This window comes from Emydura macquarii, unplaced genomic scaffold, assembly GCF_026122565.2.
Source record: "Emydura macquarii macquarii isolate MOO-44397 ecotype Brisbane River unplaced genomic scaffold, CSIRO-AGI_Emac_v2 contig_2422, whole genome shotgun sequence".
NCBI classification, from domain to species: Eukaryota; Metazoa; Chordata; order Testudines; family Chelidae; genus Emydura; species Emydura macquarii.
This window is the reverse complement of record NW_027132559.1, coordinates 7,989,598-8,015,777: the sequence shown is the minus strand read 5'-3', so window position 1 is coordinate 8,015,777 and position 26,180 is coordinate 7,989,598. Positions and strand designations below refer to the sequence as shown.

The 26,180-nt window shown below is 38.9% G+C and overlaps 1 protein-coding gene across 2 annotated transcripts in view; it reads left to right on the top strand.

The window, feature by feature from the left end:
- The first annotated feature begins 260 nt into the window (after positions 1-260).
- The window catches only part of CMC1 (C-X9-C motif containing 1), a 55,893-nt gene continuing 29,973 nt past the window's right edge, over positions 261-26,180 (top strand). The window contains exons 1-2 of one of the 2 annotated variants that reach the window (XM_067561877.1): positions 261-622; positions 16,470-16,562. In XM_067561877.1, coding sequence (XP_067417978.1) covers positions 598-622; positions 16,470-16,562 — 118 coding nt within the window. In that variant the 5' untranslated portion in view covers positions 261-597. Of the gene's footprint in view, positions 623-16,469; positions 16,563-22,091; positions 22,226-26,180 lie in introns of those variants that run through there. The other variant, XM_067561876.1, reaches the window with a different exon arrangement.

Below are 26,180 nucleotides of genomic sequence, written 5' to 3'. Positions count from 1 at the left end.
TCAGCTCCACGCCCCATAACAACACCCAGCCACGCCACAAGTCCCTTGTACTTCATTGATTCCAACGAGGCTCCGTAACGGTCTGTCCCCGTTACCCGTGCACACCAACCGCCCGCCTGAGGAGGAAGCAGCCACAACCTCCTCGCAGCACGCGACCCCGCAACGCCCGCCCCCGAGCCTGGGTTGCCTGCCGGCGCATGCCCTCTCTTCTGGCTTCTCCCTAGGTGGCCGGCTGCCAGCGCATGCGCCCTTCCCCTGCCTCCCTCCGCCCCAGTGCGCGTGCTTCTACTCGTGGCCTCTCTCTCTCTCTAGTGACGTCTCTCGCTCGCGCTGGCTACTCCGCTCCGTCCGCGCGCCTGCGCGCCTGCCATGGCGGAGGGAGGCCCGGTGCGTTGTCTCCTCTCCGGCTCGGCCCATCTGCGCGGCGGGCGGCTTCTGAGCTCCGCCCCGGGAGCCTTCGCGTCGTCTTCTGCGTCTGCGCCGACAGCGGAGCGTCGGGCCCGCGAGGAGAGAGGGGGCGGGTCTGACGCTAGCGTTATTGGTGGTTATATGTAGTGTTGTGGCAGCGGCTGCGGCTGCTGTAGCGAGGAGCCCCACATGGAGCCGCCCCCGGGCACAGCAGGTAGAGGCGGCCTCACCCCCGTTCCCCCGGTTCGTGCGTGACTCCTGGTGGTGCGGGGGGCAGTAGCACCAGCAAGCGCCCGCCCCCGCCCCCTGATGCTCTGCTCTGCTCTGCTCTCACCGCCCCATAGAGCGTCCTGTGGGCGCTGGGAAAGCCCCGCGCCCGCCCTGCGCGCCCCACAGCCTGGGGGTGGTGGGAGGGAAACGTGCAGGCTGGACGCTGGCAGCTGGCGTTAAAGGTCAGCCTGCCAGCCGGAAGGGCGCTCTGGGAAGTGAAAGTAACCCTGCATCTTGCCCCGCCTGCGGGAGGGGGGGGGGTCATGTGGGCAAAATCAGTGGCTCAGAGTGGGTGCTGGTATGAGCTTGCTCCGTGCCTGGGATTTTGATGCCCTCGCTGACCCTGTTTATATTAGACGCGTGCTTCTCAATCTGCTGTACAGCAGGACTGCCCCCCTCCCGTCTAGTAAGGTGGGGAAGGCAGCATAGGCATGATCTCCGGATACCAGCCTGTGAAACATCCCTGCCTCCTTCCACCCGCCCGCTAGGCTGTCACTTGCTACCACCACCACCACCAACTGGTCAAGTCCTAGTGTAGACACTGGTGGCCACTGCTTGCCTCTTAGGCACTGTGCCATGTAAACCAGGCATCCTTGGGCAGAGTTCGATGACAATGTGGCCGGCATGTCAGCATTTGCTCTATGTTAGCATTCCCATTGCTCACACCAGAGGCAGCTATACTGGGGAATGTAAGGGGGAACACTTAGTATAAACAATAGCTGCTGGCTACTTGTCACTAGGTGCTTGTATACACAGGAAAATTATGTTAGTAAAAGTTCATGTATATATTTAAACCTATTGGTTTAAATATAATCATATATATTTATACCAGAATACCCCCATGTGGATGCTCTTATTCTGGCATAAAAAGGCCTTTTCCCGGTTTAGTTTATATTGCTTGAGAAGGGGTTTAAGCTAAACCCCAAAAAAGCCATTCTTGTACTAGAATAATAATGTCCACACACAGGTTTATTTTAGCATAACTATATTGGTTGAACTAAATATAGAGCCATATCTACAGTAGAAGTGCTTTACCAGTATAGTATGTGTGTATCTATAGTATATAGTGGCGCAAAGCACTTCTAGTGTGGACACAGCTAAATCAGCAAATCTGCACTTTGTATTGGTGTAGTAAGAATACTGCCCCCCGCAAGTGAAATAAGTTATACCAATAACATTGCAGCATTGCCGGTATAGCTGTGTTTTCAGTTGGGACGTCTATCAGCACAGCTGTGTTGATTAGGAATCACACCTCTTCACATTCTGCCCTGACCAATGTAGTTGTGCTGGCAGAAGTTTGTAATGTAGACCTGGCTCAATTGATAAAAACTTTCCTGTGTAGAAAAGCCCTAAGGCCTTGTCTATGCAACAACTGAAATGTGCTAGCAACAACTGAGTTCATAGCTCTTGCTAGAAGTTTGGCTTCACATGTCCTACTTTAGATAAACACACAGCTATAAATCAAGTTTAAATTCAGCAGAAAGCGTTGTGTAAATGGGTTTTAAGAGCATGTAATACATTTACTGTACACTTCCCAGTGGTGATAGTGTTTGTTGATAGCATAATGCTCAGAAAAAATAACCTTTGTCACACATTGGTCATGGAAAATGTTTTAGAACCTTGATAGCAACACCCATATTTAAGCATAGTTTCTGGCTCAGTTTCAACTCTAGTATGGTCAGTGTACGTGCGGTAAGGGCAGCTCCACAAGTTAGCATTCAGCAGCAATCCAATGTTACTTATAGACAGGCATAATTTTTAAAATGAACAGTAAATGAAAATAATGACATACAATTGCATCTTCCTTGTTAGATTAATAAAATTTTGTTCTTGGTCAGTTTTTGTTTTTCATCAGTCATAGAAACCTGCATTTCATATGTGTCCTTATTCTACAGTTACATAGGTTGGATTGTGATGAACACATTTTAAAACTCGGGATGCAGTTGGGGAATTGCTATGCTGTACGAGGCCAGGGCTTGGATTCAGTTGTTACTCAGCGTCACTGCACACTGGCACTTCTCTAAGACTGCTATTTTGTTTTTCAGTATCTCTGCTTTAATTTTTTAAAATAAAACTCAGGTTATGTTTACACTGCTCTGCAGTTTGGATTATAGGTGTGTAAATAGCAGACCGGACAAAAGTGCTATGCAGGAATTCCCTTGTGTGGACACTATGGACGTGAACTAAAAGGTTCCTACTTCTCATTGATGTAGTCCTCTTTGAAAAGGACTACTGTATGTTAACACAAACTAGGAACTCTAGTTCTCATCCATATGGGAAAGTTACAGCACAGCACTTTGGTCCTCATTGCTGTTCACACCCCTATAGTCCAAACTGCAGGGCAATGTAGAGAAGCCTTCTTTTGCTGGCTATTAGGTTGCAAAGAAAACATCAAAATGTGAACCAGATGTAACCAGTGCAGAGATATCTACATGTTTGCAAAGAGACTGGAACAATAGCTATGAGAGGTGTGAACTCCCCATTCATTTACCTGGGTTAACTCAGATCCCAATGTGGTACTTTAAATGTCAACATAGTTAATTATTTAATTTTGCATGTAAGAAAGGAGAGGGAGGATCACACATTTGAACAATGTTTCCTTGAGAGATGTCTCATTTTAGTACCACAAGTGGTGGTGGTATAGGTTTGCCACATATTGTTTTCCACCCTTAAGAAGAAACTAAGTCCAACTTGCCCAGCAGAACCCATGGATGTATTGAAGCCCTGCTGAGGGGGAGGCAAGGTCAAGGAGCCCAGTAGAGCAATTTATAGTGAGCAGTGTCCCATTTTGCTGACTCGTATGGGTGGAGCTTATTTTGTGTTCAGAGCTTGAAAGAGTACTATCCCCATTTCCTCCCCAGTTTAATCATTGTATGAAGTCATTTACTTAGACAAAACTTTTTCAAGGGAGTCTCTTGCTGTTGTTGATGTTCTGCACTTAGTTTTAGGTTCTGTTAATGAGCCCCTTTTGGGGGACTTACAAAACCTGATTTGTAGAGTGCTGGTTGCAGCACTCCAGTATATAAATAATTGAGAGTTATGACTCATTAAAAAGATAATGGAGGAACGGAAAGAAGTTACAATGTATTTACAGAGGTAGGAAAAAGACAAGGAAGCTAAGGCCATGTCCACACTAGTGAAGTTACAGCAGCAACGCTGTACTGATGCAGCTGCTCTGCTGTAAGACCGCTTTTGTAGCTGCTGTATACTGATGGGAGAGAGTGCTCCTGTCGACATAATAAAAACCACCTCAACAAGTGGTGGAAGCTATGTCAGTGGGAGAAGCTCTGTTGCTGACGTAGCGTTGTGCACACTTCTACTTATGCCAGTGAAACTTATGTTGCTCAGGGGGCTGTTTTTTCACACTCTTGAGCAACATAAGTTTTGCCGGCATAAGTGGTTGTGTAGACATGGCCTAAGAGTAAGAAGTTACAGCAGTTCTAACAAGTCAGGTAAATAATAGAACTGGAGAATTATAGCTAAAGGATAATTCAAGATAAAAAGGAAGGAGAAAAACTGTGCAAAAGATAAATTCAAGAAATAGCCTTTTTTAATAGCTTTGCATTTTTATTTAGTTTCTGTTAAGTAGTGTACAGATTCAGTGTACAGAAGAACTGCAGGAACAGCTCACTTTCAAGAAGGAGAATTGGATAAGAACCTTGCTGTTGTTTTTTGGTCTTGTTTATGTCCCGTGGCCACAGTTGGGAACCTACAAAAAAAGGATGGTTGTGATTAGCTGGAGCTGTGTTTGATGGACCGTTGTGGGAACTGCCCTGGGATATAAGATGGCAAATAAATTATATCAGTACCTGGGACAGGGACTGAAGTTTGGAATGTTGAACAATTTAAAAAGATTCTTCACATCTGAAAATAATATAACCCAGAGTTCTCAACCATTTCCATCTCAGGATCACTTTCCATATAGCAATATGTGAAGATCAAGGTGGTCACAACAAAGTGTGTTTTGAGCATTTAAACTATATCACATGTGTACATATATAGTTACTGTTGGGAGTCTTGGTCTTTTACATTTTTCTGCGGCTTGTAACTGGGTATTTAAGGTGGTTGTGCTGTTGTGGAGATGGAAGGCTGTGTGTAGGTGCAAGCAAAGTTAGGTGTGAGCTAGTTAAGCACGTAGCTATGAAATTCCCCTCTTAGGCCTTACTCTTGTTACTAGGCAGAAATAACAAGATCAAGTTCCTCTGTGCTCGCTTCCTTGCTCTTAATTTTTTTAACTTACTCACACCACTCCTTATCTGCGCTGTGAAGGAATATGCTGTAGGAGGGCTCTCTCAGTATTTTACAGGATCTTGAAAGAAATAGATTAGTGACAAAACTATTTTAAAAAAGAAAGAACCCTTCCAGTTTTTGGCTGAAATTGAAGGATCTAGTACTCAGTTCTTCAGACAGGATTTCTTTGCGCAAAAAGGTATTTGGAAGATGGGTTAAAAGTGATCAGTAAAAGCCACCAATAAGATAAATGGTATGAATCATAAAGAATTATATATGTTAAGAAGGATGCGCATACAACACTAAACTCAGTCCCTGATTTGATTTGTTGCGTGTTGAGACCTTCTCCAACAATATATTTCTGACTTAGTGCTGATGCCATTAAGTAGTTTGGCTTTCATTTCCTGTAAGTTAGCTTTTTTGTTTATCCAGATGCTGTTTATTTTTACTTATTGCTGGGATGTTAATTTTACTCTATATTCTCATTTTGTTCCTGTTTCCTTTGTTTATTTGTCATAAACAAATATAGCATTTCTCTTGTCACTGGTTTTAAAAGGCTCTGGTCCAGGTTGGCTGTTTGCTCCTAACCGTCATGGAAACTGAATGGCTTCATGTTTTATGTACACCAATTAATTCACATGACTTGCATACCTCCTTTTTTTCAATTATGTTGTCATACTCTGGACAAAGAGCATCTCTTTCATATTTTCAACTGCACTACCAAACCATCATCTTGTCTTTGGGGAGTTCTAAGTGCCATATTCTGCCAAGGATTTCTCATCTGGAGGTGGTGATGAGCTGATAAATGCAACAATAACTATGGCAAATGTATCAAGGGTATATGGGTAATAGGGATGCTACTCTTGGGACTGCTGTTCTGGCAGGAGAAGCTGAAGTGTTCAGGTTTGACTTCAGGAATGTTATGTTGCACCTGGGACCTGATCTGCACTGATGCTGTCATTTTATTCCGGCTGTCGTATTTGTGTATATCTTTTTACTGTAATATCATCCATGTAGAGAGTGTGTCTGTGTCATACATATAATACAAAATATGTTAAAAGAATTTTAAGTTACAAAGTAAAAAGTTAGCAAATGTCAGAATTAAGGTTGTCTGTGCTACCTTAATTATACCTCTTGTGAGTATTCACTGTGATAATCTTTGATTACATGATCTCATGCTATTTTTTTCCATGGGGCATCTGCTTCTTTTGATAGATCTGTTAGCATTTGAGATATACTTACTCCATAGTCCTGCTGTCTAGCCTACCTCTCTGCTTCCTATCTCTACCCCTCATGAAGGCAAGAAGAGCAAAGGGGCCAAGGAGGCAGTGTGAGAGAATGGAATTACATGGTGGAGACCAACTTCAATGCCCTGCTCCCTATGGATTCCTTGCCATATGAGCAGTGGTTTGGTTGGATGGACCATCTTTTTTCAGGCTGCTCATGCAAACTTCAAACAGCCATCTCTCCTCTCCCCTCACCTCTCCTTAGTTTCTAGGAAGGAGTCCTGATCTGAAAGACCTGAGCAGCTTCATCAATTTAAGGTGGCTGTTGATGAACCTGATCAGATGGGACTACTCGCAGTAGTAAGCATTATGCCCTATAGTAAGTGTTTGCAGAATCAGGCCCTTAATTATTTCCTCACTATTAACAAGAAAAAAATAGAGGATGGCTTCAGCTCTGACAGTTCTCCGTTGTCTGGATCGTGAATTTGTCTTTTTATGATCTTCTTTGAAGTATGTTTGGCTGTACTTGTTATTAAGCAAATACCTGGGTAGTTGAAACCCCCATAATTAACAAAAATATGGCACTTTGCCTAGTCTGTTTTGCTATTTCTTTCCAAGTGTTATAGTACTGCTGAAACTGATTTCTGACTTACTGTAATATAGCAATTGTGGATTTCAAGCAAACATGCTTGTCAGTATTCTCATAATCTAGTACTGCCATATTGCAAGAACACATGAGCCCCAAAGCAAAGTGTAAGATAACAAATTCAGTCAGTGAAAAAGGTGAAAATTGACTTCGAGGTGATGATAGAATCGTGAGAAGTTAGTTTCAGAAATTTTCCCTGGTGTTGTCATCCTAGTACTCTATCTTAATTTGAATTGATGTGAATATAGGGTAGAAAAATCTCAAAATCTGTAACTTTTTAATATAAAGATATGTACTATCATAGGTTTTAAGAAAATCCTAAATCTATACCATCTAGAGCAGCTGCACTAACCATACTGTTTAAAATTGTTGTTTAATTAGCATTTCAGGGTTTTTATGTCATTTACTATTCATTTTGTTTTTATATTTTGTACGTAATGAAATCATCAAGATTTCCTTAGTAAAGAGCAAGCTGTTTAGGATCCCAGTCTGGCAAACATTTATGCATGGCCCTCTGAACTCCATAGGATTACTCACATGTCAAAGTTGCTCACTTAGTAAGTGTTTGCAGGATCAGATTCTAAGATCCCAGTTCTGCAGTGAGCTCTTCACAGGTAGACTTCTGAACTCAATTCAGCCCAACTACCTTCAGTGGGACTCTGGATAGAGTTCACTGCAGAATTAGGGTCAAAGGCCCCAGCTCTGTAACCGATAGCACATGGGAGGATCTCTGTACCCACATGGTGTCCCTCTGACTTCAGTGTGGCTCTCTATGGGTACACCAATCCGCACACAGGCTGTACAATTGGGACCTAGGTGTGTCAACTATGTATTCAACTAACGTTCAAACATAAATGATTTTTAATGACTCTACTGTAGAAGAGGAAAAAAATCCTAACTTTAGAAATGTCATCTTCATATTCTGTATCCTTAAGAAATCGATCTAATCTAGTCAACATTATTTATTTTAAAAAATCTATTGTACACCATTTTCCTCAATATTAATTACTATCAATAGCAGAGATTTTTTAATACAATGATGTACATATTTTTATTAATTACTAATGTGTGTGTACTGTACATAATTATATGAAAATTATAATGTTGGCATAACACTGTCATGCAGTTCCCCATCCCACATGTTTTAAAACAATTGAACATGGCAAATTCTTCAACATAAGAATCACATAAATTGGTCGTTTTAAAATGATACGGATAAGATAATAAACAGGAGATTAGAATTTTGGAGGAACAAGTTATTTCCCTGGAGGGTATAGCAAGGCATACCCATCCTTCTACATGCAATAATATTGTAATGAGAATACTACAATAAATCTGAGTTCTTTGGTAGCTTTAAAAGTTGAGGGCTTTGAAATCCCCTCCCCCCAAATTTAAATACAGTATGTTAATAACACAGATGATGTGTTTTAAGCAAAATGGAACAGGAAGGAAGTGGCCACTAGTATGTCTGTAATTAACATTGTACTATCATGTTTATTAATAAACCATGTTTTTAAAAGATTTATAACTAGATTATGGTTATAGTGGTTAAAAAACCCCCAACGAACAAACAAAGCCCTGGGCTGAAACCTAATATTGAGGCTTATGATTCAGGAATTATTTTAGCTGAGTCAATTTTCAAATTCTGCCAAGCAAAAATAATTTTAAAAAATTATGTAGAAAGCTTGTGTAATTCAGTTAAAAATGGGAAAGTTTTAACTTAAAATAATATATATTTCATAATGTAATCCTTTAAAATTATGTATAAATTATGTATTCTTGTATATAAAATGGGAGAGAGAGAGGTCAATTAAAGGAATGGAGTGAGAGGCGGATGAAGGCAAGCCCCTTTTCCCAGAAAAATGTATAGCTTTAAAATGTGTATGTGTGTGGGGAATTTTTCCATTTTTTTTCATAACCTACAAGTAAGCAGGAAAATTAATCTTATTTCTTTTAATGCAGATATTTTTAAAGTCTGTCATTTTAATTAATCTGTTTATCATGCTTTGATCCTTGGATGGTTGCAAGAATTGGATGAAATGCAGCTTGTCCTCCAGAAGACTAGCTACTGGCAGATGCTTGGATGCCAGCTGATAGGAAGCAGGGTGTGGAAACAGTGTCACTTACCTTTCTGCTACAGTGTTGCCAAACCCAAACATTCAAAAATCCTGACCCAGGTCCCCAAAAAATGATGAAATTCACATAAAAACAGATTTTTTTTAGTACAACAAATTGTGGTTCCTTTTATTTCTCTTCTTGCTTTTTGAGCATTTTAGGGTTCATGTTATCAAGCTTTTTCTCTGCAACCTCAAGTGTTAGCAACTTACTTATTTTTAAAAAATGAAAGTTGAAATTTGCCCATCATCAAATGAGTCCAGGAACTGGGGCTTCAGGAAAAACCTCAAATTTTGTAAGCCTCGTGATAAAATCATGAGAGTTAACACTGGTGTTACCTTTCCTCATTCCTTTTACCATGATGCAAAGTCATTTAAAATATTCAGAACTCTTCTGGTCCTCTTGTTTCCTCTTAGAGATTAATTTACTTAGTTTTCCCTATTCTGTTTATCTTTGTCAGCCATTTTGGTCTGATACTATGAACTCCAAGTTGCTGTGTGTGTGTGCATGTGTATGCGTTTGAGAGAGAGATCAGTATTGCTAGATTTTTCTTCCTTTTCCTTGCTTCCTTCCGTTTCCTCTTTGATACTCAAGTAATGAGAACTATATAAATACTTGTGTAGATGGATCAATATTTTTCTCTCAATTCTCCTTTATATGAACAAAGGAAAGAAAGATGTGAGGTTAGTTAAAGAGCAGCCCATGAAGCCTGTTCTAACTAAGCAGGAAGAAGACAACAGTTAATGGGTTGTATTTCCAAAAACACATCTCTTCCACTTTCAGAACCCAGTCAGCTGAAGGTTGATAAGAAAGGCATGGGTAGGTTGGGAGGCCACCAGCAAGGTACAGGGACCAAACCCTGGTGAGCTGCTCCCATGCAACCTACAGCAGCAATGAAATGGGGCAGGCTATTACCATTTTATTAGGATGCTGTTCTTGCAGGACCTTCATAATCAAATCAGCCTTTGGCTAGTAGTAGTTGTCTAATAAATGTGACAGTCCTCTTTGCTTTACCTGTTGGAAGCAGAAAGAAGCTTTTTGTCTCTTCTTCACTCCTCAAGAGCTTCCTTACTATTGCAAAAGGTCCCTGCAACAATACTCTTTCCTCCAGAGCTTCCTGGCTTCTGTGAGTAGGAAGGACAGGGGAGTAACCAGTACTCTACTCCTTCCCGATTTCTGTATTTAGTGAATTCCATATGGTTTCAGAGCTTTTCTAGGATTTAGTCCTGATACTCTGGTTCTTTTATTCCCTCCTGGTTTTCTTTTCTCTCTTCATAAAAGTAATGAAAACTGTTAAATCAAATGGCTATGGCCCTTTGCCATCCAAGGCAGTAAATGGCTTTTGCAGTTGAGGCTTTTACTCAACCACAGGAGATTATTATAAATGTTATCTTGTGCCCTAGCTATTGCATGTGACAAGAGAACCTATTCAAGCAATGAGATTTGACAAAACCCACAGCTTTTCTTTCTTAAGAAAGTTATGTGCCTGCTTAGGTGTTTTGCTGAATAAAGTTAGGCCCTGATTCAGCAATACATCTGTTTTCCCCCTGTAGATCTCTTCCTTTAATGCTATAATTACTGTGGTCGCTGATGTTCACACTGCTTTCCTTGGGTCAGTGGAGTGAATCCTCACCAGGAACACTTCTACTGACCTAAGGGACAGTGTGGTGAGCTGAGAGACCCATCTCTCAGACCCATCTCTGAGCTCCCTGCTGGGAGCCCACAGGCTCCCAGGCTCCCTATGGGCTGTCCCCCCACTCTCTGTCCCAGCTGAGAGCTGGGTGGCAGCCGCTTGTGTCCCACCCAGTCCCAGCTCGCAGCTGCCCATGTCGCGGCCCGGAGCTGGGCTTGCAGCCGCCCTGGGCTTGCCTAGTCTGTCTCAACTTTCATGTCAATTTGGAGTGGTGAAATTGACAAGAATGACAGTTCCTCCACCGCTGTAAGGGGACGCATTGTCTACACTGACACTGCGTTGCCCTAGTTATGCCGACAAAAGGCCTACATGTCTCATTGAGGTGGTTTTATTTTGTCGAAAAAATAGGGCAGTTTTGTTGGCAGGGAATGATTGCAGTGTGTACACCAGCACTGTTTTGTTGACAAAACTCTCTAGTGTAGACCAGGCCTTACTTTCTAGGTGAAGGAATAGCGCTTGGTTACGCTGTTGAAAGGAGCCAGGAGCTCCAGGCACACAATTTCCTGGGCTCCCTCCTCCCGCTCATGTGAAGGAGCTGACAGTGCCACTCATCTTGGGCAAATGTGTTTTTGATGCTCTGGTATTAGTTTTCTTAATTTTTAGGTACATATGGTTAGCTTCTGCATTCAGTTTCATTTACACTATTTGTGGGATTTCCCATGTCTCTTTGTAAAGCAAACACATCATGCAAAACAGTAAGATGTTGTCATAACATGGTTACCAATGGACTGTTCTGTAATTAACATGTTAGAAAAAAAGTAAGGTCTGGTTCTCAGTGCTGAATGGTGAACTTGCAGAATAGTGAGTACATTTTCTTTGGGAAAGTGTAATATTGTTGGAAATGGCAAAAGGCATCAGGGATTACACAGCATGGGTTGTGACTCTACATTCAGATATCCCCTTATGAAGTCCTGCATTTCATATAAGGCAGCAATTGTTCAAGAAATAATTTGAAGCTATTTCAGAGCTGGCTTTCCTTGGCTGGATGTTAATGGTCTTTGGAGTAAACAAGTCTTAAAGAGAGAGTGGCTACAGTGTGGGGGAAGAAGTGAAAGGAAGGGAAATGAAGTGGTCTCAGAGGGCATAATTTTTTTTGATGGTAAAAGCTCATTGTAGTTATTGCTGGCTGTTCTGTATGGTAGATTGTGATCTTGGACACAAGTTATCTTTTCATTGTACTTGTCATACTTGAAGTCAAAAAAACTATTTCTGTTATATTAATAAGTGAATATTTTTTTCTAAGCATTGTTCAACTGATTTTTATTGTTAACTGCTATCTTTATTGATACTAAAGCGGTAAGTTTTCTTAAAGTTGCCTTTTAGTCACTAACCTATCTGGAAGTGCATACTGTGTCACACATTGGGCAGCTTCTCAGCTGACATAAATTATCATACAGTAGAACCTCACAGTTATGAACACCTTGGGAATGTTGTGCTTGCTCTTTCAAAAGTTTACATTGACTTTGTACTGTTTACATTTACTTGTAATGTTTCAAAGCTGTATTAGAGCTTTGAAACATTAGCAGGCAGAAGAAAAATGCTGCTTTCCTTTTATTTTTGAGTAGTTTTATGTTTAACACAGTACTGTGCTGTATTTGCTTTTTAAAATTTTTTGTCTGCTGCTGCCTGATTGCATACTTCCGGTTCCAAATGAGGTGTGTGGTTGACTGGTCAGTTCGTAACTCTGGTATTCGTAACTCTGACGTTCTACGATAGATGATTTATGACAATTTATACCAGCTGAGGATCTGCCCCAATAGGTTTACTATGTTGGATGGTGTACTGTATAATGGTTAGAATTGGAGACAGATATCTTAGTGGCAGAGCTAGACATACAACAGATTTGCTGGATGACATTTAGAAAGTTACTGAATGCCTAGTTTGAAGATCCCGCTGGGGCTTAGGAATGAGGTAGGTAGTTGTGAGCATGCTCATTGTCAGAAACATAAGCACCTAGGGGACTTTTAACAGTGGAAATTTCATCTCGGGACTTTAGGCATCTCCACAGTTAGGTGGCAGCTGAGTGGAAGTTTTGGGGATCTCAGTGTTGGATTTAGGTGCCTAAGTGTCAATTAGGCACATAGGTCCTTTTGCCGATATAACCCTGTCTATTTTAGAGACAAATAACTTAAAAATTCTGATACAGAGTGACAAGGGATACAGCCGGGGAGACGGTCAAAATTTTGCACATCAATTTACTGAGAAGGGCTTGTTGATCAGTGTTGTCAGAACTTTCATTGCCTGTTCAAAGAAAACTACTTAATTTTCTTATAGAACAAAGAACTAAGTATGATGGCATAATATGTGAATAAGATTTGAGTAACATGAATGAATTATTTTTTTGAGCAAAAAGAGATTTTCAAGTGTAATAGTTATGAAAGTCATTTCTCTTAGACCTTGTCACAAAATATGAATTAGATGTTGTCTCTCAGCTACTTTAAACTGCCACTTTTTCTACCTTAAAACTCTAACTTAGACCATCCTTGGTGTCCTCTCAATTAGAGCACCAAAACTAAATTGGTTTGAAACTGGTTTAGGTAAATCAATGCAACCCCTTGATGCAGATACTATAATTTTGGATTAAGAGTCTCCATAGATAAGAGATTGCACCAATTTATAGATTTACTTAAATGGGTGTTCAAATTGTATGTAGATGAGGCCTTAGGCTTTTGTTGGAGAGAGCACAAATAAGTGGTTTAACTGTCTTTGTATAATATGTCCATGGAACTTAAAAATGTGGAAACTGCAGTTTAACTTCAGGCTGACTTTGAAATTGATGACACCAAGAGAACAAGTTATGTAATTGAGAAGAGCCAAACCCTAACAAAACGAAGGACTGTTATATAGAGATCATGTTCCTAAAAGGAGGGGAAATAACACTAACCTATACTTCATTATTATAGCTGGTACATTTTGCAGTCAATTAATATACAGCAACTCTGTTTATTGGTTTGTCCTATGTCTTTGGTTTAATAACCCAAGCCAGTTTGTATTTTTGTTCAAATAAAAATAGTACTGTAGTTCTATTTAAAGGTTAAATATCGTATAGATGCGTAGTGATTCTTTGACCTTACATGTGATATATTAAGGAACAATTTTAGAATTTTCCTTTTCTTTTCTTTTCTTTTTTCATTCATATGCAGCATACACTACGTAATTGTGGTCATTGTATTAAAGTTCTAGAGTTTGAAATGTAGTATGTAACAAGAATTTTTAGCAATTAATTTGATTGCTGGCAGTGCAGAAACATTATGTGTTGCAAAGCTAGGTAACATTATCTCCTCCATGTTTGCTGCTGTGTTGAATATGATTTGGGGAATCATAATTAGACCATTTAGCTTTCCTATGGTCTATAGAAGAAAAGGAATTTATTTGTTTGGGTTTTTTTAAGGCGAGGGACGGGGAGAGAGAGAAAATTCTTGGAAATATGAGAGGGAATTTTTGTTGTTCTCCTAGGGTGAAATCTTGGAGCTATTGATGTCAGTAGAAGTTTCCCCTAATGCTTGAAGTTAGAGATTTTACTCAAATTTGAGACATTGGGCCTTGATTCTCCATTGCCTTGCATTTGTATGGTTACTTACAACTGTACAAAGTGAATATTAAATATTGTCAAATCAGAACTAGTACCATTCTCAGCACTACCTGACTTGTGGTAGTTTTTGAAAAAATGCTGAAAAGGGCTACATTGCTTCATGTACGCTTTGTCAAGCAGCCGAATGTTATATTAATAGATTTTGATTGGTTGAGCCTTGTCTACACATGAAAGTTAATTGGAATAAGATGATATGTGAATTTATAGCAAATTAAGTATTCATGATTAATTCCATGATTGGATGCTCTTATTCTAGAATAAAAGTGCCTTATGCTGAATTAGCTTAATCCACTTTCAAAGCGGAATACTTAATTAACAATAGCTATTCCAGAATAACTGTCCATGTAGACAAGACCAATTTGATTTCTCATGGTGCGTAAATGTCAGTTTTGTACTGAGTAACATTATAAATGGTCTCTTATATGGAAGAATAGTGCTGGTATACAAAACAGAGTTAAAATTGAGAATATTGAGTTAGCTAAAATATTAGCTGTAATGGTGATCTTTGTCATGAACGCTAGAACACAGACTCAAATCTAAATGGTAAGGGTTTTTTACTCCCCCCTCCACCTTTGTAGAAGGTTGTTTTGGGATTTGTTTTTATACCTGCCCTAGAACTCCAAGCTAAGAGAGCTTTGTGAGCAAAAGGATAACTGTCTTTATCTTTGATTCTGTATATTGCTGTATTACAATCCTCTGTTTCATTGCCAGATTCCCAATCCTCTGTTTCATTGCCAGATTCCCACCATAATATCACAGATTCAATACTCTGTAACCTCATGGTGTTAGCAAACTTCAGGAGATGGTGAGATAGGAAAGAGAGGAGAGCTTTTGACAAATGTTGATCTCTATATCTAATCTACAAAGTAACCAAGGGTACGATCTGAGAAGTAAATTGATATTTGAAAATCTGTGTAATGTTTAATCAAGGATACCTATTTTGAATACTTCATTATTTCACTTCTTTTTTTACGTAATATGTATTCTAAATCAGATACACTCACTTGGAGTATGAGCAAGTATGATAGTGAAATGTGAGTTTAACAGCTCTGGTATTCTGAAGAATAATTTATGCAGACTGAGAACTGTGCATTTAAGGAAACAAACTAGGATGGTTTGTAGAACCATAGTGGACAGTAGGCTTTTCTTGACAAATTTCTTTCGGTTAAAGTCACTCAAAGATTGAAAAGTGGAGCTCTGCTTGATTGATGAATTCTAATCTCTTTTTCAATTTGGGGAAGGGGATTGAAAGCAGTATAGTATTACTAAGGGTCTGTCTACACTGATGGCTGAAAGTTCGTCGCCGTCAGCTCAATCTATTTGGATCGATTGAGTGGAAGTGATGACCGCTCAATCGATCTGGAAGTCGATCTATTAAAACCACCTCCAAAAAAAGCATAGCGCTGCATTGACGGGTATGCATTTCCCGTTGGCGCAGCGCAGTGGAGACTGCGCGCTAAACAGAAGTTATGAAGTCGACGGGAGTTACACAAGCTACTCTGCGTCGCTTGTATAACTCCAGTTGACTGCCGCCAAATTTCACCAGCACTATAGATCAGGCCTAATTGGCGGATGTTGATTTAATCATGGTCAGAAATGCTATTTATAATTGGAGATCTGAATTCCATCATTAAAGAGAGTTAAATAAGAACTGAGTCATTATTTTAAACATTGAGTTCTTGTCGTTCATATTTATTCCTGTTGGATTAAATTAATCCAAAAAAGGATATTTTAGGTCAAGCAGTCTGTTTAAAAAACCAACACTGTTAGAAAAGTAAAAGCAGTAAACTAAAACGCAGTTTAAAGTTGTGCTTGAGTGTATGTGTTACATTTCTCCACTCTGAATGATCCTGAGTGAAAAATCCATAGAATATAACTTTATGATGAAGTGTGGAAGTAAATGTAGAACATCATGTTCTGTTTCAATTTACTAATATTTTTCTGAACTACTATATAGTGTAGGTCCAGACCATATTGACAAGCTAGCTAATAAGAAACTGATACCAGCCTGACCAGTGGTTGCTTCATCTTCATTATGCACAGTTAATAATACCAACCCAAAAAAAGTTAAGATAATATTCACAATTATATCTGATGTAATTTTGCATCTTTTGTGATCATCAGACTTACTTGCATCTTGATTTTAATATCTCATGTGCTTTTCTTACCTCGCCATTCTTTTGATTTTGTGACCGATTTAGTGTGTCATGTATATACAGTGTTACGTTGTTTCCACAAATTGAAATATGACTTTCTCTGAAATATAGCAATGTCTTTGCTCTCTTGCAGAGGAACCCAAGTTGAGACATGTAGAAAAAGATGTTTTAATTCCGAAAATGATGAGAGAGAAGGGCAAAGAGCTATGTTCAGATAAAGTGCAAGGTAAGATTCAAATATTCATCAGAAGACCTGAATTTAATCCTTCACCTCAGTCAGATAGTCAGTGAATTATTATGTATAATCTGCTTCTCATCCATTTGCTCTGAGACCAGTACAGTAGCTTACAAAACCATCAGACTTGTTTTACTTGATTTACAATGTAAACTGTTTACCAACATAATGTGGTGTAACAACTTGCATAGAAACTCAGTTAGACTAAGGGAAAACTTTACAAGTCTGTGATGGAAGAGGAAAATCACAGCAATCGCTTCCCCCAAACAATCTCTTTTGTGTTCCTTTAGTAAAAGTGGAAATCCCACATATAGGGAATTCCCCAGGAGAGTCTAGGAATCCCATTCCCTCCCTTCCACTGCCACCCCCAGAGCCCAAATATAGATCTGATATACAGTACATCTGGAATGAGTGTTCATGGTAAAAGAGAGAATAGAGAATATGTCTGAACAGAGAGAGCTCACTGCTGTCATCAAGTTCTATAACAAGAAAGAATCCACTAGGAGGAGACCCAAAGAAGAATGCATTCTGTGAGGAGCCTTGGGGACCCATGAGTTAGAAAAAGATCACCTTCATTGGTGGATAAGTTGTGTATGGAGAGGTAGCCTGGTCTGATTAAGGGGAGAGAAGTAAACATTAGAATATAAGAAATGAGTAGTGTAAAGGATATCTTAAAAATAAACCAAAAAAACCCCAAGCCATGCACAACCACTATCACAGTAGACAGGATGCAAGGAAATGAACTGTCATTGCTTGAGGACGTGGAGAATAATGGCAGACGATATGCGGCCACTCTTTGAATAATAGCCTTCTCTGGAATCCAGTTGATCAAAACAACAGGACAGTACTTTCTGAGGTCATGTCCCTTTTAAAGTGAAGAGGTTCCTTTAAGGGTGGATGGCAGTTGTGAGAGAACAGTTGAGAAAAGAAAAGGAACTGGCACAGGCATCTCACCTGTCAGTTTGGCCAAACCCCTGACCTGAGAGACCACTCCATATGTGTTTGGGAATTACAGAGAAAAGGGTAGTGATGCTGTAAGAAGTACAAGAAGAACCCATATTCTATGAACAAGAGAGGAACAACATCACAGAAAGAGAAAGTGAGAATTCAAAGTAAAAATTGTTCAAATTTTGTTAAAGTACAATTGATGATTAAAAAAACCAAAACCCAAATATAGTAATTCAGTATGCTTGTGATGTGACTGTTTTTAGGGTTGCGTTTCACTCACAAACTAGTTGTCCTGGCGGGGGGAGGAGAGCGCTCACACACAATATAAAATTAGAGTAACAATTTTTAATATGTTCTTCCCAAAGAAGAATATCAATTAAAAATATTTCAAATAGCAGATGCTTTGCATCATTTTCTTTTAGTTAATCTTCAGAGTTGGGGACAAAGCAAAGAAATGATATTTTTGGAGAATTTGCTCTATGTAAAATAAAGCAAAGCTGCAATTACACATAGGCCCCCTCCTCCCGAATATAGATTCAAAAGCCCCTCTAGTACATCCTGAAGCTCCTTCTTTACTTTCTTGCTTTCATACATCATAAAACAAAATGCTAGAAGCAGTGTATTGGCAGTCTCATTATTAAGCAAAACAAGTGTAATCTATTTTAAATTAATATTTTCTAGAGATGGGACTAAGGTTAGTTGTTTTTTTTTAAAATTCCACTGTGAAATTAGTTCTGGGGCAAAAGTATATGTCTGGTTAGTGTACAGGGAGAGGTGCTAATCAGAGTAAATAGTACTCCTTGTAATAAAAAGAAAACATAAGCTCTTTTTGAACAGAAATTGTGTCATTGAGTACTCAAAAGTCCTCATTCATGTATTTGCAAGACCAGGTGGGTGAGGTAATATCTTTTATTGGACCAGCTTCTGTTGGTGAGAGAGATGAGCTTACACAGAGCTCTTCTTTAGATCTGGGAAAGTTACTCAGAGTGTCAGAGCTTAAATACATCTTGATCTGAATCACAGTTAACCTGATGCCCCATCATGGGGCTATCAGGCACAATATTGCTGGAATTCCCATCTTTTGGATGAGAGAAAATACAAGATCCTGATTGTATCTACTAATTTTACAGCTTTTTTGTAAGAGTAGTGGCATCTCAGCTGGTCATATTTCAATTTCGTTAATTACATTTGCTTGTTTAAATGTCTCTCACCAACCAAAGTTGGTCCAATAAAAGATATCACTTCACCCACCTTGTCTCTCTAATATCCTGGGACCGATGCAGCAACAGCTACACTGCATATCTACATTTCTGGCATGTCAATTAGATGAGACACTTCTAGCTTTTTCTTAGAGTTTGACATTGCTAATACTTCTTTGACTGCTGTGTATCTCTCGTGAGCTGGCGGTGGTGGGTTGTGATCCGTATAGATAACTGAAAAGAATGTTTCTGGTAAAAGGTACTGTATGAATTAATATGTAATTCTGTTGAAAAACTATTTTACAGCTAAGATGTTCCGACTGTCTGAAATATACATAGTGACGTGGTTTAGAGAATGAACCTAATGGTACAATAAGTAAATCTACTTTACTGTACCAACATCCATCAGATAAAATAGTTAAATCTATGTGTGTGTCATCTTGTTGAATAGAAATATATTCATAATGGAACATTATCACATAACTATTGTATCTTATTTTGAATATAAATCCCTCCTCATACAACTATCCCTATTTTCATGTGATATTTTATTTCATTGACATTACATTCAGTAGCATGTAACATGGTGTGAAATTATATAAGATCCACACACCTCTGCTACAGTGCATTCTGGGTATCATACAGAAATAAGTGATTTCAGAAGACTCTTTATCTAGTATGACTGCAGCTATTGCTTTTATAAAAATGGTTTTCTTAAGCAAAACACATTTTTCCTAATTTTTTAAAATGAAATTTAAAATGAATTTAAAAAGCTAATTCTACAACTTAAAATTTTTAATATGTTTTTCAAAGTTTAATCACTATGTATTTCAGGAACCCATTAGCACTCAAAGTCTGTAGGTGATGTTGGAAATGTTATATTTACTTGTAACAGCTGAAATTGAGAAGAATTCTGACAATTCAGCTGACAATCCCAATGGTTCCTGCGAGTTGGAAGCCTGTTTGCTATCAGAACAAGGAATACCCAGCAGTAATGGTGTTAGAACTTTTTATAAATTTCCGTGACTGCAATTTGTGACCTGTTATATCATTGCCTCAAGGTCACTTACTGTACAGCGAGGGCCAGATTCTGCATTGTTGTATTTACACCAGTGCAACAGAGAGTAGAATTAGGTCTATACGTCTTGGAGTCTGAAATACTTTAACTTGATGGCAGAGATGGGCATAGAGAGTTCTAAAGACAAAAGTATTTGAATAGTTATATGTGTAGGGTATGTATTATATATGCCTACATTTTGTGACTTTTGGGTGCCCATTTTGAGAGAACTTAAAGTGGCCTGATATTCAGAAGGTGGATGCCCAGAACTTAAAATCAAGCCTCAGTTGCTGGAAATTGGGAATCCCAAAAATGTTGGCACCCAAAATCATTAGTCCCTTTTGAAAATGTAGGCCAAAATTCATGTCATTTGTGTGTTGTATAAAACAAAATATGGGCTTCTTTCTCACTCCCAGTCTCAAGGGGCAGCAGTCAAACTTTGCCCCTACTTATTGATTGTTACTGTCTTGTACACATCCACTATGACACAGGTAAGAAATAGAATCATTTTTTGGTTGCAATCCACTTCAAAACGGTGATTTCAACAAGCTATGAGATATTGAGTGTAGATGATTATGTAATTATGATACATTGCTAATAATTGCAGTGTTCAGTCAGGAAACTGAGCTAGTAATAAACCTTTTGAACACAGATCCAGCTGGCAACAGACTAATTCATCCAAACCTGATTTAGTTTCTGACAAGGTGTTTCTTCCATTAGCAAGGTCCACTCATGAATCTATGCAGACAGTTTTTATGAAGTGGGATCCTATTTGTATTGGCAAATTTTGAAGATTGGACATGTGATTAGTTTCCATGTCATAGTGTTGCTGGGAAGAACCCTTTTGTGTGTCTAACTTGGACAGCCCAAGTTAGAATTTTCTCTGCCTGCCACACAGGCTTGTCTTTGTGAACTGGAACTTACATTCATTTTTGTGAGAGGTTATACTTTATTTTACTGGAGATGGGAGAAAAGGAGTAGTATCACAGGGGAAGAGGTGAGGAAGAGATGTTTCCACCCATTGTGAGCTTAAGAGTTCCTGGGACAAAATGTTATAATGTGAAAAATCTCAAAATGATTTCTGTGGTCAGTAAAAAGTGTATAATTAGGAAGAGCAACTGTAGATACATATGACTGAACAAATTCTTAAAATCAGTTGGTAGTGCTATCAAAGAGTTAGGGAAGTGTTGCTGGCAAAGGGCATTTCCTAATTCCCCTCCCCCAATTCCCCATTAGCCCTTCTCTCCCCAGGGCCCACAATGATACTTAGTGAAGATGATAGGATGCAACACTACTGCAGGCTTCCCTACAGTAGAGCATGGCCAATGTCAACCATAGTTTCAGTTATATACACTTACTCAACAGTCCTGTCACTGGGATAATTTCTGTCCCTCTAGGGGCCACCTGCTCCAGACTATGACCCTTGCACCTGACATATCAAGAACCACAAAAGGACAGCAGTTCCTAAGCTTGGACTGCACCGTGTGCTGCATATATAAATGCCCAAGGACACCTTAAGTAGCACTTCCTTCCATATAAATAAGTGGCTTATTATGTTCTCTTATAAGAATTGTAGGTAGGAAAATGTGTGAAATACTTAGTGGATCTCAGCTTGATGCTATTCACCGGCATTGCTCATTCTCTTTTGTAATAAAGAGGACCAAGTTCCATTAATCAATGCAAACACTCTCCAGGTGTTGGGACAGATTAACCTGTTGGTTCCTGCAGTCAGGGTTCTGAAATGCAGCTGATATTGCTTGGTTGGTCCATGACTGACAGCATCAAGAGTTTTACGATACACTTGCCCAATAGCTAGCATGTTTAAAATTTTATTGATTCTTTTTCCTTTGGGAAAATTAAAGCTATATAATGACTTTAAAGTTAAGGAATACACTGTCCATTATCATAAATGGAATTTGCTCACTTGCCTTATGTAGAGGTGAAAATGCATTACTAACACTGAACTGTTGTATATTCATTAAAAATAGAAATACTGGAATTATTCAGGATTTAGATTATCAGTAAAATGAGTAACTTGCATGGCAACATCAGACATTCTGGCTGATAAAAAATAAATATATCTAGATAATTATTTAACAAAAACTGATAAGCCAGCTGACATTGCCACTTTTTGATTGTGCAGATAGAGCTCTCTCTCTCTCTCTCTCTCTCTCTCTCTCTCTCTCTCTCTCTCTCTCTCTCTCTCTCTCTCTCTCTCTATCAAATCTGAAGTAGCTCATTTGTTTTTTGACTCTGGTTGAAAGACACATAATTGAGATTTGGATGCAAAGCCTGGTTGGTTAAGTTAGACAAATCATGGATTATATGATTGATATAGCTTTCCATATGAAGGTGAAAAGAGTAGGCTGCCTTATTATCTACAGTCTGACTTTTGTGAGAAAAGAAAATCAATATAATTTGAGAACTTCATTTCAATCCAGCAACAAAGCTGCCAGGTAGAGAGAGGGAGAAAATCTTTATCCTCTGCTGCTCTATTTTTTATCCAGAATATTAAAATGCCTGGAATAGAATAATGTTTAATGTGGCCATCATATTTATATATGTAGCTATTGTGAATGGTATGGTATATATTGTGTTGGAGTTCTGTGTGTATAATTGATTCATCTGGATTATGTTGGTAGTGTCTAGTCTTAGTTTGTGAGAGTCATAAATTATTAACTTTTTTCTCTCAACATAGTTATTGAGAATATGATGCTGACTCTTTATACTGTCCCTTTATGCAGAATAGTTTCTATTTTGGAAATACTGATTCAGCCCCATATACTTCCAGTGAACATTTAGTCTCATCCCATTTAACTATGTGAATTAACACAACCTCTAGAGGGATTATGGTTATTGAGTTTTGCTCCAACAAGCTAGGCAAACAGAACAGCTATATGTAAATTACAATTTGAAGAAATGGGACCTAGACACTTCTGATGCTTTTAGGCCTAGCTCCGTTTAATTAAGAAATTTTTAAGGAAACATGAGAGCATATTATGTGGTGTTCATTAATGAAAATAGATATTCTAACTAATGATAGGACTTCCTAGAAGACTTGCATAAAACGTAATTTAGGGAGGGAACTTTTCCTATTTGATTTTTCATGTCATTTCAACCCAGCTTGTCAAGAAATGGGTCAGACTGCTAGCTTCACCACTGCAACTTAGGGTTTTTGTTGTTGTTGTTTTTGTTTTTTGGGAGGGGGGATGGAACGGCTTTTACAAGGACAAAGAGAAATGAAATCACTTTCAATGAAAGAAAGAAGCCTCATTATAGCCACCAACAGCAGTTATTGACAGCTACACTTCCTATTAACAAGGAGCATTTAAGAGTTTGGCTGTTGGATCTTTGGACTTGATCTAATTTGCTAGCATTAATTAGTTTCTTTTGAGCACAGACACTTGGTGTTCACAGCTATAGATTTGGAGGACTAATTAGGACAGAAAATTGAACAGAATGGGGTAAGGCATTAACCTTCAGCTCTTACCAGCTGGGGCTCTGATAAAGACCACAGAGTCCAAATGCTCCCTATTCAAGAAAAGAGTACCCTAATGAATATCAATTTCAGCCAGGTTGCCATATTCCTACCAAGACTGCCTTCATTTTGATTCTTTTACCTTCTATCATATTTTAATTATCTATACCTAATTATCTATATTGATAGTTTAATGCCCATAGTTGACGCATTTGATGGCAGATTATTTACATTTCATTTATTAAATCTTTCATTTTGGCTTTTTTAAGAAGTTGATCTTGATCTATAGTTGAGATTCAGAATCTTACATAGTTTTTTCCTTACACAACATACATACTGTAACTTTTGCACTGTAACTAGTTAAACCATCATGTTAACAAATACCCTTTAACTGGAAGATGTTATAGCCTGAGACATTGCTCTAATGTATTTGCATTAATGCCCAGGGCAGTGACTCTGACCCAGCTTACTCCTTAGGGTTAAACAGTAAATTACTTACGCATGCGTTTTCTTCTCAGCTTTTGTGATGATATAAACAGCGTGTTGAGGTGTTTCCTTGGAGATCCAGTTTCAGGAGGGAAGTTGTTCTTCCAGGTCTTAGACTGATTGAAAGTGCATGGACATGTGCAGAACTGATGCATTTTTATCATGTAAAAAAGAGAGGGGGAGAGTAGCTGTATTCGGTTTTCCCATCTTTCTCCAATGGTTGGATTGGTAGAAGGCATAAGTATCAGAGATGGCGTTAACAATTATTAAACAGTGAAGGGAGAATGAGAACTAGTGGGAAAATATTCCTTTGCCTTTACACATTATTCCTGGGCAGTAATTTTAACTCAAGTACTCACAGAGCCTCAGCAGCTCTCTCTATACTGATGATTCACAAGTCTTGCTTCTCCTCCCTGATCTTCCTGCTTCTGTCCAGTCTCTCAATTCCGACTGTCTTTCTGTCATTACTTGGATAATGCAACACTGGCTTAAACTCAACATGGTGAAAACTGAGGACCCTCTCTTCCCTTCCTTATCCATTGCTGTTGACATTACTGCCTTACTCCCTGTCACTTTGGGTATGTCTGCGCAGCAACTATTTGAGAGTACAAGCTTGGTTTTCTTTCAGGGTAATTAATATTACACCTTGCATTGGTGAGAATAGAAATCTACAGATACTATGGCGTATGAAGCATATGTCATATATAGCTACTCTGAAAATAACATTGGAATGATGTGTTACCATGTGCGGCTACTCCATAGTAACTCATATTGTTAATGCTACAGTGCTATAGAAATACAACACATGATTTCCACAGTAACTACTATCTTAAATGCATCTGCTTAACTATATAAAACTGTTCCTTGGCAACTTAAACAGTAATTCCCCCTTTTCACTTTACATTCAAAAGTAATGCAGTTAGTACTTTGTGTAAATATACCTAAAATTTCAAGAGGTCATGCTTTATTTCTTCTGTATGTGCATAAATATTTACATACTTTATAAATTATAAATATTACCCTGAGGTTACTTTCACACTGGAAATAGGTTATTTTTCTACTGTTGAAGTCAATGTGTCTGCTGTGGAAATGATTTATTTCAGCAGTGGAAAATTGACTATGCTTGTGGTCAAAAGAGCCATTGGTTAAGTGATTCTCACAAAACTACGAACCAATAGCAGAGGAGCTTTCAAATACCTTACAAGTTGATCTCATAAAGCAGATATAATGCACCCAAACTCAGACAGTAAAAAGGATGCTTCCATCTAGAGCTTTTACCTGAAAATCTTGGAGTTCTTGGGTATCCAGAAGCATCAACTTGATCCTTTACAAAAGGTTGGTCAACCCTCAATAACAATGTGTAGACACTGCACTACTACCATCCTTTTCAGATGTTTCTGCCTCTCCAGCAGCATCAGATAACCACAGCAATGGAGCCAAATCATATCCCAGATAAATAAATAGATCTCAATTTTATGTAGCCTAGTTGTGACTGTAGCTCACTCTCATTCAAGTCCCAGTCTCCACTAGACACGAAGAGAACGAAGACACTCTACCATTCAGGTCAGGTGAAAAAGAATTGAGCTGTGTGTCATCCACATACTGATAGTACTGGAGTTTGAACTGTCCCCAGTCTTTCCCCTGCAGCCCACCTCATTTAAATGGAGGGAAGACCCAACAGAACCCTATGGAATGCCATATTACAGAGCTCTTGGGGCATTTAAATAATTGCCCAGTATTAACTCTGGGATTGACTGGGTGAGGTCATCTGACCCTTCCAATGTCCCCAAGTGCTTGTCCTTCTTGACATAGTATTTAATGGAGCCCATGGCAACCAGATAGCTACAAAACTTAAAAAGAATTTATATTTTATATATATATATTATATATTAAAAAGAAAATGTGTTCTATATTATTGACTAAAACTCCAGTTATGCCTCCCATTTATAAAACCTGTGAATACATTTATCATTATTATTACTGTAGTTATTGTTCATATGGTACAATAAATATATATGTCACTTTAAAGAAAAATAAAAAGACGGGTCTCTGGCCCAAAGAATGTACAGTCTTACTCTCAGATATGATGGTAATCAAGGTGAGGGAATACAGAGAGGACAAAGGTTACAAGACTATAAAATCCCTGGTAGCTTTATGATGCATAAACATCTTGTTAGTTCCTCATTTTTTATAAAGAATATTTCATTTTTTTAATCAAGAAAAGACCCGCCAAAAGTAAAATATAAGGATCTCAAGGAGTGCGCGGCTATGTAGTACACAGGATCAGGATGGATACCACCAGCTTGGGGAGGTAGTGTGACAGAAGGCATGGAGTCATTCGTGTGAAGGACTGCCAAGTTGGCAAGAAGGCATGAATGACTGGGAGAAGTTGGGCAGGCAGAATTCGGCCTGTGAGGGTGAGGTTTTACAATATTTAAGTG